The sequence below is a fragment of the Cervus elaphus genome, chromosome 33 (assembly GCF_910594005.1).
Source record: "Cervus elaphus chromosome 33, mCerEla1.1, whole genome shotgun sequence".
Classification (NCBI taxonomy): Eukaryota; Metazoa; Chordata; class Mammalia; order Artiodactyla; family Cervidae; genus Cervus; species Cervus elaphus.
In genome coordinates, this window is record NC_057847.1 from 2,752,354 (window position 1) to 2,770,975 (window position 18,622).

At 41.5% G+C, this 18,622-nt stretch overlaps 1 protein-coding gene across 5 annotated transcripts in view; it reads right to left on the minus strand.

Moving 5' to 3' along the window:
• HERC2 (HECT and RLD domain containing E3 ubiquitin protein ligase 2) overlaps positions 1–18,622 on the minus strand; it is a 239,225-nt gene that overhangs the window by 168,565 nt on the left and 52,038 nt on the right. For 4 of the 5 annotated variants that reach the window (XM_043894731.1, XM_043894732.1, XM_043894733.1 and 1 more), the window contains 11 exons: positions 17,249–17,349; positions 16,614–16,770; positions 15,207–15,317; positions 14,447–14,618; positions 12,713–12,886; positions 10,844–11,032; positions 10,144–10,295; positions 8,047–8,204; positions 7,843–7,956; positions 6,007–6,258; positions 1,265–1,458 (listed from right to left, as the gene is read on the minus strand). In XM_043894731.1, the coding sequence (XP_043750666.1) occupies positions 1,265–1,458; positions 6,007–6,258; positions 7,843–7,956; positions 8,047–8,204; positions 10,144–10,295; positions 10,844–11,032; positions 12,713–12,886; positions 14,447–14,618; positions 15,207–15,317; positions 16,614–16,770; positions 17,249–17,349 (1,774 nt within the window). Of the gene's footprint in view, positions 1–1,264; positions 1,459–6,006; positions 6,259–7,842; positions 7,957–8,046; positions 8,205–10,143; positions 10,296–10,843; positions 11,033–12,712; positions 12,887–14,446; positions 14,619–15,206; positions 15,318–16,613; positions 16,771–17,248; positions 17,352–18,622 lie in introns of all 5 variants that reach the window. The other variant, XM_043894735.1, reaches the window with a different exon arrangement.

Here is an 18,622-nt window from a genome sequence, read left to right on the forward strand (position 1 = left end):
CATCAACAGCAAAATAAACACTGTTTTTAAGCACATGTGCAGACCGTTCACAAAGAGAATACATTCTAAGATAAAAAACAAATCAAGAACTGAAATCATACAGAGTTTATTCTCTAACCACAATGGTTAACTAAACTAGAAATCAGTACCAAAGATAAAAGAATGATGTCCAAAAATTTTGAAACTAAACAACACACTTAATCCATAGGGCAAAGAGCAATTCTCAAAACAAATCAGAGCTGAACAAAAATGAAAATATATCAAGATTTGTGGATCCAACTGAAGCACTACTTAGAGGGAAAATTATAGTATCAAATGCCTACATACTACAAAAGAACAAATGTCTAAAGTCAACAACCTAAGCTTTCTCCTGAACAAACTAAGAAAACAGTAAAGAGACACCCAAGCAAACTGGAAGGGAAACAAGCAAACAAGAGAAGGAACCAATGAAACGGAAAGCCAAAGAACAGGGAAAATCAGTGAAACTAAAAGCTAGTTCTTTGAAAAGATGAGCAAAATGGATAAACCTGTAATGAAAATGGCAAAGAGAAAAGGCACAAATCACTCATATCAGGAATGAACGAGGATATCACTGCAGACCCAAAAACTTCAAAAGGTCAGTAAGAAAATGCTAACAAGGAAAATGTTACATATAGAAACTGGTTAACTTAGACAGAATGCAGCAATGCCTGGAGCATCGCAAACCAGGAACACTCACCAAAGAGGAAATAATTTGAACAATTCAATATTAAAAAACTGAATTTGTGGTTAAAAATCTTTGGAGAAAGACATCTCCAGGGCCATATAAATTCATAGGGAAACATTTAAAAAGAAATGACACTAATTCTACTCAACCCATTCCAAAAAACAGAACAGGACAGAACACTTGCCAATACTATGTATGAGACCAGTCTTACCCTGGTAAAAAGGCAAGAAAGTTGTTTTCTAAGAAAGCCACCAACTAGTATCTCTGAAGAGCACTGACAGGAAAACTCTCAACAGTGTATTAGCAAATCAAATCCAACAATATAAAAAAAGAAGACCAAGTGGAGATTATCTCAAAAACACAAGGTTCACCCAATATTAGAAAATCAATGCATTCCACTATATAAACAGAGTAAAGAAGGAAAACATGATCACATCATTTGAGAAGAAAAAGCATTTGACAAAGGACTACACATACAAGTCAAGTATATTTCTACGTACTAGCAACAATTGACAGGAAATTAAAATTCTGTAAAATACCAAGCCATCTACTTTGTACCTGGGCCGGCCCACAGGCGATCCCGACTATATGTTTGGTGTCCAGTCCAGGCAGTGCAGAGGGTTCTGGCTTGGTCACACGCAAGGTGTCAAAGTGCTGGCACTGGTCGTTGCTGCCCCAGCTGTGGACCTCACTGTCCTCAGTCAGGGCCAGGCAGTGGGTGGACCCTGCAGCCACATCAATCACCTTCTTCCCTGGGGGAAAGGAGGATGCAGAGACAGCTTTATGCCTATGACTTGTGTTGCAATAAAGATATTTACTCTAGGCCACTCAGGTCAGAAGGCATTTAATGTCATTGCTTTAATATCATTCACAATTCATCTGCTTTATGTACATTATTAAAACCTCCACTGTGTTTTACTAGCTACAATCTATTAAGACCTACAGCCTACAAATAAAATAATACTGTGGAATGAAAAGGATCTGTTCATTTTCCTCATCCTTGTTCAGAAAAAGACAACTGTACTTTGAATTAACCAGAGATCATATTTTCTTATCCCAAAGTATAACCATGCAAAGTGTACTCCTTTTTAAAAGACTATGTTTTTGGAACAGTTATAGGTTCACAGTGAAACTGAGGAGAAGGCACATATCTGTGATATACTCCTGATCCCAATGGACACTAAGCCTCTTCCCATTATTAATTATTCATTTTTTTACACACAGACATCCAGTTCTTCTGACATTTGTTGAAATGACAATCTCTGCTCCACTGTATTGCCCTTACTCCTCTGCCAAGGATCAGTTAGCTACATTTATGTAGATCTATTTCCAAGCTTTCTCTTCTTTTCTCCTTTTCTTGTGATCGTACTTGGTGTTCAGTCACTCAGCCATGTCCGACTCTTTGCAACCCTTTGAACTGTAACCTGCCAGGCTCCTCTGTCATGGGATTTTTCAGGCAAGAATGCTGGAATGGGTTGCCATTTCCTCCTCCAGGGGATCCTTCCAACCCAGGGATCGAACATGTGTCTCCTGGGTCTTCTGCACTGCAGGTAGACTCTTTACCCGCTGAGCCATCAGGAAAGCCCATAAAGATCATATTTTAGCCAATACCAAATTGTTCTGATCACTGCAGCTTTACAGTTAAGTCTTGAAGTTGGACAGTATAAGTCTTACAACTTGCTCTTCTCCTTTAATACTGTGTTGGCTATTTTGCCTCTCGATATAAACTTTAGACTTGGTTTGTTGATATTCAGAAAATAACTTTCTGGGCTCTCGATATAAACTTTAGACTTGGTTTGTTGATATTCAGAAAATAACTTTCTGGGATTTCAATTGGAATTGCATTAAATCTATAAATCAAGTTGGAAAGACATCTTAACAATATTCAGTGCTCCTATCAATGAACTTAGAATATCTTTCCATTTAAAAAATTTTTCTTTGATTTCATTCCTCAGTTTTATAGCTTTCCTCATACAGATCTCATAAATATTTAGATTTATACTTGTGTATTTCATTCTTAGGTTGCTAATGCAAACAGTATTGTATATTTAATTTCAAATTCTACTTGTTAGTTGCCAGTATGTAAGAAAGAAATTAACTTTGGCATATTAACCTTGTATGTCACAACCTTGTTAGTTCCAGGAGGGTCTTTTGGTCAATCCTTTCAAATTTTCAATATAAACAATCAAGTCATCTGTGAACAAAGTTTTATTTATTCCTTTTCAATCTGTATAGCTTTTATTTCCTTTTCTTGTTTTATTGCATTAGCTAAACTTACAGTAATAATTTGTACAGAAAATGATGAAATGGAACATCCTTTCTCCATGACAACACCCAACCAGATGTCGCACAACAAATGCATCGCAAGTTGAACAAATTGGGCTATGAAGTTTTGCCTCATCTGCCATATTCACCTGACCTCTCGTCAACCAACTACCACTTCTTCAAGCATTCCAACAACTTTTTGCAGGGAAAACACTTCCTCAACCAGCAGGAGGCAGAAAATGCTTTCCAAGAGTTCGCTGAATCCCAAAGCATAGATTTTTAAGTGACAGGAATAAACAAACTTATTTCTCATTAGCGAAAATGGGCTGATTACAATGGTTCCTATTTTGATTAATAAAAATGTGTTTGAGCCTAGTTATAATGGTTTAAAATTCATGGTCAGAAACCACAATTACGTTTGCATGAACCTAATAGTCTTTATCAAGTTGAAGAAGTTTCCTCTATTCCTAATTTATTGTTTTTTTTAAATCACAAATGGGTAGTGAAATTTTGTCAAAAGCTTTTTTTGCACTTATTGATACAATCATGTGATTTTTCTTCTTTCGTCTGTCAACTCGATGGATTACATTAACTGATTTTTAACACTGAACCAGCCTTTCACATGTGTCTTGAGTTCATATATATATTTTTTTTTCTTTATATGTCACCCATCAATGGACACTACAGTCAGATACATGTCTTAGCTATTGTGAATAATGCTGCAATAAACATGTGGATGCAGATGTTTTTTGAGTTGGTGTCTCTGATATCCAGAAGTAGAACTGCTGGTAGTTCTATTTTTATTTTTTGAGGAACCTCCATACTGTTTTCCAGAGTGGCTCCACCAGTTTACAGTCTCACCAACAGGCACAAAGTTTCCCTTATCTCTACATCCTTGCCATCTCGTGTTATTTCTTGTCTTTTGATAACCGACATTCTAAGAGGTAAGAGGTGATATCTCAATGTTTTGAAATGTATTTCATTGACGATTAGTGATGTTGAACATGTTTTCATGTACCTGCTAGCCATAATATGTTTTCTTTGGAAAAAAGACTATTCAGATCATTTTTTTTTTTTCTGCTCTTGAGTTATATAAGATTTATATATTTTGAATATTAACTCCTTATCAAATATATGACTTACAAATATTTCCAGCCATTTCATAGTTTGCCGTTTCATTTCTTTCATGGTTTCCTTTGCTAGACAGAAAGAGTATTGATTTTAGATCTCTCTTCTTATATATTTGAAGCTATAAATTTCCATCTAAGCTTTCACTGTATCCCACAAATTTTAACAAGTTGTATTTTCATTTAGTTTAAAATATTTTAAAATTTATTTTGAGATGTCTTCATTAACCTATGTTTTATCTAGAAGTAAACTATTTTATCTCTATGTATTTGGGGATTTTCCAGCTAACTTTCGTTATTGACTTCTGGTTAATTCCATTGTAGTCTGAGAGCAGATACTGATTTCTCTCCTTTTAAACTGTTAAGGTGTGTTTTATGGCTTGGTCTATCTTGGTGAAAGTCAAAGTACACTGCTTATTTAGAAAGTTTTCTAAAACAAAATCTTTTATTTTTCTCCAAAGTTAAATGATATAAATATAAAATATATTTTTCTATTTAATAGTGTTAGCAAAGTATTGTAATTTTGCCTATTAGCATATTAAACATGACAAAAACATGCTATGTCATGTTAAGAGGTCATGCTTAACATAAGGTCATGCTTTCAGACATATCAACATTAAAAAAAATTCAGCCGAAAAAACTCTACTACAGTAAGAAAAACAATTCTATCCTAAGAGCCTCTCCTAAGAACAAATAACTATATCAACAATCACCTAAATACTCTCATAGTAAGCTATCCCTGTATCTAAATAATGGGGCTGAGGAACTTGATTTCATCTAGTAAATGAAGGGAATAAATAAACACAAAGGCAAATAAAATTTAAATACAGCTCCATAGTATACAACCAACTGTATTAACTCTAGAACTTACCTTAGACACTTAGAAAATAATAAACACCATGTGAACACACAAAACTTCTAATCACCAAAGTATTAGCATGCTTTAAAATAAAAATGATGGGGAAACGAACTGGCAAGTCCCACTTAAAATTCTCACTTCTAAACTCAAAGCAAAAACATAAAGATGAATTCAAGTGAGTAACCCAACAAACTGTATCCCGTGTGCCAAATGCAGCGCAAGGCCTGTTTCTGTGAATTGAAGTGTACTGGGACACAGGTCCATTTGTTTTCCCATTGTCTATGACTGCTTTAAGGCTACAGTAGCAAGGCTGAGTAGTCAGGAGAGACGGCATAAGGTCCTCAAACCTAAAATCACACAGAGAGCCTGGTCCAATAAAACACAGCCTGCCCACCTCACGCGGTGCGGCGAGAGAGCACTACAGGTCCCACTTGATACACTCAGCACCAGCCTCTCCCCTACTTCTGAGGGTATCTGCAAAGCACAACGCCATGCCTGGACTCTGATCCTTCCTGTCTACTGAGAATGCATACCGGACACCTTGAAACCAAACAGAGAGGATTCATCCAGCAAGGATCAGTTCAAACAAGACCACTCCAGGCTGACCCAATCCTGTCTCCCTTTGTGCTACATACGTATCCATGGTCTTAGCAAGATCTACAGGATAACTACAGATGACCTCACCAAACAGAAGCTAATCTCACTGAGGCCGATTTAATGAGTAATGAAATGAGTACTTACCCCTCCCCCCACACACACACACAGACAAACCTCTCCAATAAAATAGAAAAAACAAACAAAAAAGAACTCTCCAATATTGGTAAAATTTAAAGTTTCAAATTAAATTTGCTGAGAATAATTCTAGGTCACTTTTTAATATAGACAAATCACTTTCCATTTATTATCTATGCCTATTAAAATGTGGGTAAAAGCTTCTAATTTTGTGGGTCATTCATGGAATGTCAGGTAAAGGAAAATACCTGCAAACTTTAAAAGATTACTGAAGAAAACTCCTCAAACGGTTTTAAAAGTTTACATTTTGCACTCACCTTGCAATCCTTCCAAGAGTTTGGGATAACGGACATGTTCCTCTGTTCCATGCCCAAGTCTCTGGTTGTCACCTTTTCCCCATGAATAGACTTGGCCATCTTTTGTCAAGGCAATAGAAAATTGACTTCCACATCGGACTTTGACAACATCCAAGTCTTGTAGCTTTTCAATCAGCTTTGGTGTTTTGCAGCCATCACTACCACCTCTGCCCAATTTCCCATAGTCACCATCTCCCCAGGACCACACTTGACCTAAAAAGTACAAATTAACTGAGTAAAAATAGCTATACATCTAAATAAGCCTTTTAAATGTCTGAAAATAATCAATACAGCCAAAAACACACAAAAATCTAGATCACTAATGTATATAGTTGACACAAATGAAATCTAGTTTCTATCTCAGGTTGTTACAGAAGCAATTAAGAAATGGAGAGACTTCCCTGGTAGTTAAGAATCTACCTTCCAGTGCAGGGGACAGAGTTCAGTCCTGGTTGGGGAACTGAGATCCCACATACCTCAGGGGAACTAAGCCTGGGCTCGGCAACTACTGGGCCCACACACCTCCACTTAGAAAACATCTCATGCCACAACAAAGGACCCCACACCGCAACGAAGACCTGACTCGGCCAAAAAAATTAAAAACTTTAAAAGACAGGTAAGAAGTGGAAACCCGACTTTTCATTTTGTTTTATCTGAATGAACAGTAAAGTTCTGGGTGTGCTAAGTCGCTTCAGTCGAGTCTGGCTCTTTGCAATCTATGGGCTGTAGCCCTCCAGGCCCCTCTGTCCGTGGGAGTGCTCAGCAAGAATACTGCAGGTACTGAAGGGGGTACCATGCTCCTCCAGGTATCTCCTGGACCCAGGGATCGAGCCAGGGTCTCCTGCACTGGCAGGTGGGCTCTTTACCACTACTGGGGAAGCGATAAAGTCCTAACCCTTACTAGTCTGGCTTCATGAGACAGTTTCCACTAAGGACTAAACACGGAGCAAAAGCTCCAGTGCCTCCATAAACACAGTAACTGGACCCACGGCACACTGCACGCCATTCTCAGGCCTGCCTGCACACCGTTCTTATTCCGCTGACCACACGTCAAACACACAACACTATTTATTTCCAATAAAAATTTTAGGGCAATTTAATTAAATATTACATAAAGAGATAAAACAAAGTTGCTCTCTGTGGGAGGGCAAGGCTGACAGGCTCCCAACTAATACTGACAGACAGACCCCACAATTCAAAGGACAGACTCCCACAATACTGAAAGACAAATACCATTTAAAAAAATCAATATTGGGAATTCCCTGGCATTCCAGTGGTTAGGACTCTGCACTCTCACTGCTGAGGGCCCAGGTTCAATCCCTGGTCAGGAAACTAAAAACCCCACAAGCCACACAGTGCAGTCAAAAAAAAAGAAAAAAATCAACATCAAACCTGGTAAGTATATCCACAAAAAGTGTCACACGAGTACAATCTCACTAATGAACACAAATACAAAACTGAAATTAAATGCAAGTATCATACTGTGAATACACAAAGACTAACAATAAGCCGGATTTACCACAGAGAATCAAGCGTGGCTCAACATGAGGAAAAGTAATCATAGTAACAGAAATATTACATGAATTACTCCATTTATTTTCATTTCTTTGTTAAAAATAAAATGCCCATATAGGAAGGATGGCTCTGGGCAATGGAAACTACAAGTCCCATAACATCTCTACCTCTTCCAAAGACACTGAGGTGCATGTGCACTAAAGCCTCCAAAGCTCACTCCCTCTAGGGCAGTGGCCCTCCTCATCCTGAGAGCCCTCCCAAGGCGGCTCGTGCTCCACATACCATTCTCTGTCACGGCCAGGGTCTGAGCATCACCACTTCCACATGCCACATCAATGACCTTCAGTCCTTTGAGCCCAGCAACCAGCATGGGGATGGCCTCATCTTCACTGGAGCCTTCAAACAGATAGGACTATTGTTACTGCAAGGATCTGAGAGAGCAGCAGCCCCACGCAGCAAGCCCAAGCGGGCCCAGAGCAGACATACCGTGGCCTAGCCGGCCGTAGTTCCCCCTGCCCCAGGTGTAGAGCTCCCCTTCCGCTGTGATGGCCGCGCTGTATGTGCTTCCACACGCAATGTGCACCACGTGCTTCCCGGCCTGCTTTCCAGAGAAAGCAGAGATCACCTTAGGTTCCTCAAGAGGCCTGTGGAGACAATAGGAACAAACATGAATGCACTTCTGAGCCTTTCCTACTAGTGACACTCCCAGGAATAAACTGCAGCATCGAGATAACTTTGCCTTTCAGGCGTCTTATGAAATAATTAAGAAATACAGAATTTAAACACTTGCATGAATTTTTGTTACATGGGCACCTAATGCCAAGCGTCACACCCAGCATGCTGTTAAAGACACAGGTGATCAAGCCCATGGCAGCTCTGGTCAGAGTGGTCTGAAGAGCGGCCTGTTCACAGATAGCCCACGTGCAGCAACAGGGAACTGCACTGAGCGCCACAGCCGGAAACAAACACTCCCAAGTGGCAAAAACCAGCAGCCAGAGGTGGGGGGCGGGGGGTGGCGGCAGAACGGTCCAGAGAAGCCAGGGGTGGGGTGTTAACAGAAGCACTCTGTATCTCAGTCACAGTGGCTCCCAGCCTCAGGCATTTGTGAAGCTCACCAAACTGTACATGGAAAGCTGGTGAATTTGTAAATCTCATGCACATGACTGAAATTTATATATATTTGTTAAAACAAACAGGGAAGAAATGATGGGCAAGGTTTACTAATCACATTGCAATCTACATTTCACAAACAAAAAGTAGGAAGCAGCAAGGATTAATTGGGTAGAAGAGACCACTAGCTGATTCACTTTCAAAATTAACAAATGCCCAATGCTTATAATCTAAAATATGATCAGTAACACTCATTCTAGCCTGTCCAAAGACACAGCTCACTTATTTTGTGACACACTATTCTGCAAAATAAGCACACAGAAGGAGGGGCACATACGGGAAGAGGAACAAATGCATTACTCCAGAACCACCTCCCCATTCAGCTCAAGTTTCAACCCCCCACCCCAAAGCTTCACTGTAACTTCTGTACCATTCCACTTTCTTTCCCTCAACTCCTCAGGCAATAGACAAGTTATTCAACTAGCACTTAATCTCAACTGAGTGTTATTTAATTACAAACTATTTTATGCATGGTAATTATATTCAACATTTAAAAAGTAAAAAGACTAATGCCTCCAACCCAAACCTCAACCCTTTCAAGTCCTGTAAGCCCCAAGCCAATCCCTGCCTCCCTGTTAACCTAAGATTAACAACAATTCTAAATTCTGTACTTGTAGTTCCTTTTCTTCACTATCATTTTACTAGATTTGTCTGAAAGTCCTACAACAGTGTCAAGTGCAGGACATCAAGTCTGCTGAATGCTAACACCCAGACTGCATGACTCTTTTTTCACAATTTGACATCCTGGAGATGTCACGTCCACCCAGTGAGAATGGGCCAGTCTCCTCTCAACTCTGCTGCTGCCCACTCCCTGCTCATGGCTCTGACAGCCCTGAAATGGGGTGCATCTTCAAACTCAACCTAAAATCAGTGTTTTCTCCACCAACCTCCACTCACAACAGTAACATGAAAGGGTTCCTGTGATTCCAAGGCAGCTGTCAGAACTGTTTATTTTCACGACTCCACATTTAGAACAACCATTCTGTTTTGTTTCTGGTCTCTTACAATAATCAAAATAACACATTAGAAAACTCTTGATTTTTGTAGCTGTGAAAATGATAGTATGGCTCAAGGAAATGAGGACATTATCTGATAGAGATGTGCTGAGGTAATAAATGAAGGAAGAAGAGTGTGGAATTCAGATTAGAAAACTCTGCAGTATGTGTATCAACAGGAGCAGCAAAAGCCGGGGGAACAGAACAACAGGAAGGCCCACTGCCCACTGTCTATGCAGTGTGCAGAGCTCCCACCGGGTCACAGGGGCGGGCCCATCCTGGGGGGCAGCCCTCTCCACCGCAGCCCTGCACGTCTGAACAGCTGCAAAGCCCTCAGCACACTTTCCTTTGCCACCTTATTTTGGTCACAGCAACACAAAAGAAGAGCGTATCAGGCAGAGGAACAGGCTGCACATACACGGTGTCTCCATGGCCCAGGCGTCCGCCGTCCCCGCAGCCCCAGGAATACACCTCTCCAGTGGCTGCCAAGGCCAGGTAGTGGTGACCGTCTGAATGGGCAGCAATTTTTACAATGTTTCTGGAGGCAAGCCCCTGGACCAACTGCGGGGCCTAAAAAAGGTAAAAACAGAAAGAAAATTAGTAAGCAACCCAAGGACAAGAAAACTGCATGACTTGCCTCCCTCGTGTATCTTACTAGCAAACCCCACTCAGACTAAACCTCTCTGGGGGTTGTCCAGCGGCCTGCCCAGCACTGCAGAACAGCACCAGGCAGGTGCCACATGGGCCCCGTGGCAGGCCTGGACCACTCTTGCACAGGGAGACGTGCAACTACAGGTGAAGAGCGCCCATCTGCCACCATCCCCATGAGCTCCTCATCTGTTACTTCCTGGTCCCAAAGTGAAATGACTTTACAGTTTATAAATGGGAATAGTAGTTGACAATAAGTGACACTGTAAGGAGTTCCTGAGCTGAAGAACTAAGAAATTCTGCCCCAAAATTGTGACAATAATGATTACAATCAAGACTTTTAAATACAATTAATAATATACAATGAGCAGATGCTTATAAACCTTCAGAAATCAGCTAACATAAAGAAAGACAAGATATGCAGCACAAACAGCAGAGAGCCCCCTCCACCAACCCACCCCAGGACCTACAAGAGTGTCACTGTTGTAGGCTTGCGTGTATACACGGCCATTCCTCGACAAAATCAGGAAGCGCTTCTCTGCACAGGCGATCTGCATGACCCCCAGGTTGGCAAGGCCTTCACACTGAATGGGACCGATCACATTGGCGTAGTATTTCCATCCTATTAACCCCCATCCTATGACTTCTTGTAATGATCCCTGTCAAAGAATGAAGCGAGTAAATATTTCCTTCGTATCAGCAAGAAAATTTCCTTCTTAGAAAAAAATTAAGAATAATTCATGAAAGGAGTAACAAACAGATATAATAAGATAAAAATTAAGCAAGTAAAGAAGGAAGCTGATTCAAAACATCAAAATAACTCAGAACACCCCATACAGCCTCAGTTAGCAGGTAAGATAAGTAACTGGACAGGTTACTTTTCCAGAGCATTTCATTTAACAGAGCACATTAAAAAGTAGCACAAGTAGATCTTAAATATATTTTAAAATGCTCAAAACATTAGGTTACCACTCTGCCATAACAGGTAGGGACCCAACGGCCTCAGCAAGCCTGGAGACAAGCATCCCTGCTGTTAGTGGTGTTAAGGGAGTCAAGCCGCATGACAGAAATTGGGGGATACGCAGCTCCCGTGTCCACCACACGTGTGCACCTGCGTGTACACACAGAGAAGAACAAAGGTACAGGGGAAGCCATCGCAATACCACCTAAGCAGCAAACTCCTGGCAACACGAGTTCACCGACAGGAAACGGATTTTAAAAAATCATGACACATCCACACATGGACCACTAAGCTGTTTTTTTTTTCTTTTTTTTTTTTTTATTAGTTGGAGGCTAATTACTTCACAACATTTCAGTGGGTTTTGTCATACATTGATATGAATCAGCCATAGAGTTCTAAAGTGAGAAGCTCTTCACTTACATAGAGAGCTCTCCCGTATCCTGATTGGTGGAAAGACAAGTTACATACAGAAGGGCTATAATACACTACCACTGAGAGAACACTGAAAGGACACATAAAGACCAGAAAAGTGAGGAGCAACGGGTGGAAAACGGGGTGAGACAAGGCAGAGAGACAGGAAGTGTCAATTATCCTTGCACTTAGTTTTTACTTTTCAACCATGTAAATGTATTACTTATTTGGAAAACATAAATTACTATAAAATAAAATAAATACTACTCAAATTAAAGTTAGACAGAATTCCCTGGTAGTCCAGTGAACAAGACTCTACACTCTCACTGCCAGTGATCCAGATTTAATACCTGGTCTGGGGACTGAGATCCTACAAACCTCATGACGCAGTCCCTACCTTCTCCCCAAAATTAAGAGTCAGAAAAATCTGCACTTTGCTGTACAGGAGAAACTGACACATGCTGCAAATCAACTACACTCCAATAAAAATTAACTTTAAAAAGCACTTGTACTATCAAGAACAAAGCTTAAAAACTCTGGATTAAAATCAGGGTTCTTTCTGCGACCCTCACAAAGTGCACTCCAAACGCAGCCTTCTCATCCATGTAACGGGACAACATTGCAATGATCAGGTGTGACTGTATGAGATTCTCGGTGAGCCTGTGTCAGCAGGTCCTCACACACCACTATGCTCCTCCTAAGGAAGACAGCACAGCATACGGCTGTGTGAACACAGGAGACCTCTCTGGGGACACGCCCCCTGAATCTGGAACCTGGCATGGGTCCTAAACCCTCTGTGCATCAGTCTGCTCACTGTGACAGCTAATGACTGACACCTTCAAGTGTACACATTCCAAAGCTGAAAGCAAACTCCACCCCAACCCCAGAGAAAGTGAGTCTCCACACAGGCACAGAATGAGACTCTAGGAACAAATACACGGAGAATAAACCTTGCTCCCACACTTACCTTGTGAGATGTCGGAGAGCTACAGAGGGGTGGCATACAAGGGGTGGCCAGGCGGTCTAAGTGCGCCATGACAACAACTGCAGTCTGTCGTAAGTCTATAGCAAGCTCGTTGTCTTGTGGAAGAGTAAGGTACCTCAGGAAACTCTCGTTGGGGCTCAGAGGGCCAGACAGAAGCTAAAGAAGAAAAGTAAAAAACAGCTTCAGGAGTGGTGGGGAAAATTAAAGTAACACAAGTAGTCTCTCACCACTCTTTATACTTTGATACCCTCAGTCAGACATCACCTGTAAACCTCGCCCTCTCTGGCTATCATGTAAGAAGCAGTGCTGACGCGCTCACTGCACACGGAGGTGCCCACACATCCACACACCCATCACCTGTGTGCCACCTCCACACAGGTCAGGGACACAGCCCCATCCTCCTCAGGTTCACCAGCCCAAGGACCTTCGGAAGAATGCAGAGCTATCTACCTGGGGACAAAAGCACTGTACCTCAACTTGGCTTTGAAATCTGAGAACCACCACCATTATTTTCATCTAAAGCTTGCCCACTCATCAGAAAAATAACAATTTTATTTGGACATTAATAATTCTTATTCTGCTAACACCAGAACAACCTTATCATCAAAGACTGTAAAGTAATAGAATAATTAGGCTGGAACTTCATACCAGAACTGCTAAGTTTTTCCAGAAAAGACCTGCAAACTCAAACTGATACCTTTGAAAAGCAGCAGTCCCAGGGGTTCGGACCACGGCAGGCCTGCTCTGCCACCAACCTGTTCCCTAGGACTAAACACGGTGATGGCCGAGGTAACGTTCTCTGCACGATGCCCCACACTCAGGAAGGGCCAACAAAGGGAGTCACTGTTTTCAATGCTGTGTTCCTAAAAATGTGTACTTCAGACCAAAGTAGGCGTTTGCAGGCCAACGGAGGTGAGCTCCATAAATGGCATGTGAAGGAGGACAGAGGAGGGAGAGAAGGTTTGCCTAGTGCCCCTGGGAGGGGCAAAACCAATCCACAGTAAGTGCTCTCAACAGACAGAGTGAGGCACTGCTGCTCCTTCCCACTCTAGCAGAGCCTAGCCTCCCTGCCCCGCTGCCCATGGCATTGCTGCAAGTACCATCAGAACATACTTGACTCTCACACCTTTTCCTGAAATAGCATCAGGATTTTTAACACATCTTTCTCCTGCTACTGTCAATACCTTGCTCCCACATGGAGTTGAGCATGCCTTCTTCACACCCTCCACAGCCCCACCAGAGCTAAAGCACGACACAAGTGGTTGCGGGGACACACGGCACTGAACATACAGACTCAAGGGGCTCAGTGCCTCGTGCAGCAGAAACAAAACTGTGGCCACAAGGCAGCCGCAGAGAGGTCTCTCTGAAAGCACAAACTGATGTATGTCAAGAAGCATGCTCCTAATACACAATCCAGAGCAACACAAAGGGCCCGGCATCTACGAAACACAGCTGGCTCTGACCCCTCCTTAGTTGCTGCAAAGAATCGAAATGTGACCATGGCAAGTTCTGCTGCATCAACTGTGACCCAACCACGACCTCCCATACCTATCTCACACCTGACTCACTATTGTAACTGCCAAGAACACACTACCCCCGGAGAAGCAACTCCTATCACAGGTATGTGCTCTGGGCTTGTTTATAAACGGTTAAATCCTTCAGGATAAGCAAAATGAAGACAGCTATTTAGATGCAAAGTCTCATGATGGTACCTACATGAACGTCACCCTCGGCATAGGGGGCCTCTTTACTGCAGACGATGCTCCGGAATCTCTGCAGCAGAGGCAGCAGCGGGGCGCTGGTGCCCTGGGCAGACCGCTCATTGTCAGTCTCCTGCGTCCCGCTGTCCCACAGTTGAAGCAACAACAGGATAGCAGATAACATTTGACTGGAAGAGAAAATATCCTTATGCTCTAGTAAAAACAGATTAATATTTTGGCCATGGCCTACAAAAAATACAAGTAGATAGCTAAATAAAATTGAAGAAGAAAAAAATAAAAAATAAATAAATAAAATAAAATTGAAGAAATACTTTAAATATGAAAGGAAACTAAAACAAGGCCATGAAAAATGAAAACAAATCTAGGCAGTAAAATCGCTAAACAATTCAAGATTTTAGCACAAGACATCCATCTTCTGTGGATAACACATATAAAACCAGTTAGGAAGTTCAAACAACACTTTCTACAGGGAATTTCTAGGACCTTAAATTAATGGAATAAAAACAACAATTTGAAGAAAATTCAGAGAGAAAGGAAAAAAAAAAACAGTTCCTAGACTACTAGAAAGTTGATCATAAAAAGGAAGCGAAGAAAACTTAAGTGTAGCCAGATCTGAAAGAAGGGTCCTGGGACATGGTTCTTTGATCACAGATCCTCACACATTTGCTGAAATCACAAATAGTTCAAGGAAATGCAACAGCTGCTCGATACAGAGGTGTTTCCCAACCACACTTCCAGCCTGGGGCACGGCTCACCTCAGCGCGCCTCTCTGCACAGCCAGTTCTAGCAGGATGGCCAGGGCCAGGTGCTGGTCCTGCAGGGGGATGCTTCCTGGCCCTTTGGTTCCAGGCGTTCCATGAACATCCCTGAAAGGACAGCAGAGGATGCGGCAACAGTGACAACAGAGCTTAAAGAGAATGTGCTTAAAATAAGCATGCTCTTAACGTTAAACTAATTATATTCCCTCTCCCATGAAGAAGTGTTTTTAGTATTTAGAATCAAGTTTCTGAGACTTGCTTACTCAAATTTAATCAGATACTCTAAAGGAGACAATTAACTTGTAAAGACAAAATTTTACTACAAGTATTGACTGAGATACTAATAAGATGATTACATTAGAAGACATTCCAAGTTGCTATAGCATAAAACTACCTATATCATTATTCAAATCATGAGTAGAAAAATGTTTAGACATGTTTCCAGTTTCAGTGACATGTAAGGCTATTACAGTATCAACATTCATCTACAAAACTGGAGAAGTATCCATTTATAAAACCATCTGAAAATCTATGGGCAAAATGTCAGTTTATTTTTATTTCTGACCAAAGAAACTTTCCCTTGTTCTCCAAAAGTAAGTAAGTCTTCTTAACCCAAGATGAGGGAGGGAGGATCTTCCAACATCACTACTACTGCTGAATTTTTAAAATCAATTCCAAGCCTGTTTTCAGGGCCTCCCAACCCTAAACTACATGGCAATGACATCAGAAACTCTGAATAGCTAAACCTACAGCCCACTGGCATGGAGACCAGAGGTGTCTTCCTGCTGCAAGGGACACAGCAGGTGAGAGAATGAGAATCAACTCTCCTCCCCTGTCTCTGCTGTTTAATTTTGTACTGAGTATACATATTTTCCTTAAACTTAAAAACTATTAACAAAATGCATAGCACCTAAGACCAGAGTTCATGACTTTCCGTAAAGAAAAATGATTTACATTCATATCTTTTCACACTAAGAAGACCCATTGTAGGTTTAAACATTTCATTCTGAATCAGTTGTTTAGTCCCACATCGTCTATTAAGACAATACCCACCACTCAGAATGGTGGCACCTGCATTCACTGAGAGATGCATAAGAGGTGCTCAAACACTTTAGGAAATACTGATATCCAAATCATAAAATTTCTGAAAAAAATAAGTAACAAAAGCATGATTCATCTTCCACTCCATTCAGTATGACAGCCTACTAGGTGCAATCAAAATTTCGAAAGTCAAACATTTGAAAAGCTGAGAACCAAAGATCTGGAATCGCAGAGCTGAGGGTATACAGGAAACACGCCAGGAATCAATCTACTGAGTTTCTTATCTCTAAACAGAAGGAGAGACAAGACTCTGAAGCAGGCTGGAACCATTCACACAGTAAGATATGAAAAGGAAGAACTCACCCAGTCACGACGGACCTGAGGAACCGGGTTGCTCTTTCTACCACCTCCAGCCACACAGAGGATACGGTGCTCTCATCAAAGAGGGAGGCCTCGGGCAGGGCTCTCAGAGCATCCAGAGACTCCTGCAACAGCTCACTGCAGAGGTCCGCGTCCTCCCCTGGGCACACACACATACGGCAGATGAGGCCGTCCATCCCCCGGCAGCACACACACCGAGCACTCCCCACTCTCCCAGGTGGGTTTTCTAGTACCAGAGTGAGAGAATGACACTGGCACATTTTCTATTTCCCACTTTCCTCTCAATTAGAAACCCCAAGAACTCAGAGATTAAAAGTTAATAGTTACTCCAAAGTGTTCTTTATTTTATGACTCTTATATGGGCGCTTCTACTTTCTGGTTCTCCTAGAAAATAAATCAGTACTGAGGCACTGCGGTGGTTTACCTGGGATGTGTGTGTGCATACACACCTTTTTAGGCCTGAAAAGTCAAACAGACTATGAAGTCTCTCATTTTACCAACAAGGAAAATGAGGCATAGAGAGCACATAGACCATCCTAGGGGCATGGGTTGGCAGAAGCGAACAAAGAATCCATATCGCCTGATGTGGCAGCAAAGAGAAAATGCTGGGCACATACCTGAGCGCCAGGCCCTGCGCAGAAATGCAAAGGCGAAGGAGAGAGCTGCCCTGGACCCCACTCTTGCCAGGCCTTCCACGCCTTTGCCTGCAGGCCGGGAACTGCAAACAACACACATGGGGTGGGAGGGAATGGGAACTGGTCAGTCAAGAGGCATGTGCAAATGCTAAAATAAAGTATGTAGTACAAAAGGATTTGTTCCAAAATGTGATCAGTGGGTTTCTTTAGATAAGAGGATCACAAACAACTTTTAGTTTGACATTTTAAAAACTTTTACCAAATTTCCTTTGTAAAGAAAAAGAAAATGTCCTTTGTAAAGAAAGATATTTACAAAGAATTTTAAATGACTTGCAAAAACACAAAATAATCTCAGGGAACTAATATTATTAGTTGGATAAACAGTAAGTACATAAAAGGGGAGAATAACCTCACGCAATAAAGAAAAGGCAGGCGAGAGGTGAGGCGCACACAGAAAACCACGCATCCAGGCCAGGAGTCTGCTCTGGGTCTCCCCTGCTTGGGTGAATGTGACCGCCGGGTCTGCAGGCCCCACACTCGTGCTCTTCTCCTTCATCCCACCTCCTGAGAGGTTACCCGCTCCTGAATTTAGTGCTTATCATTCTCGGGTGTCTTTTTAAGCTTTTTATTACTTACATGTGTTAATTTAACAAGACATGGTTTCATTGTGCATCTATTAAGAAGTCATACAAACCATAAAAATCATCCTTGAAAAAAAAAACAAGAAAACAAAAATGTGTGTACAGTATAAACTTAACCATAGGAAGCAATTTTATTTTCAAGTTTATACTATTATGGTTTTACTACCATGTATTTTATTCTCTTTCATAAACAGTTAGAAATGTTATTTAAAATGGGCAAGATATGGAATGATCTCCCCAAGACACAATATCAAGTCAAATTAGCAGTGAAGAATGTGAGGACCCAACAGAGGCAGCTGGTATGCACAAGTCTATAAATCCTGACTAGAACGGAACATGTGCCTGGAGAGCTCTAAGGAAACACAAACAACTGAAATTAGCGGCTGCCTCCTACGAGGCAACTGGGTGCCTGGAAGACAGGAATAAGGAGATTTATACTGAATAAGACTATAACCTTAATAGATAAAGATGTATAGTAAGACATGTGGTCTTTAAAACAATAAATACACAGACAAAGTCAATTCAGATGAGGTGGGAGGAGCACCCCACACAGGGAACCCTTTAAGAAATACATTACAGGAGAAGCATGAATCTAGGGCTCTCCTGAGCCAATCGTGACCTTATCCACGGAAAAAGAGCCCAGCAGTCCTAAAGTGGCATGGTTTAAGAACTGCTACATCTTCAACAAGTGGCTCTCTATTTTATAGATATTTAA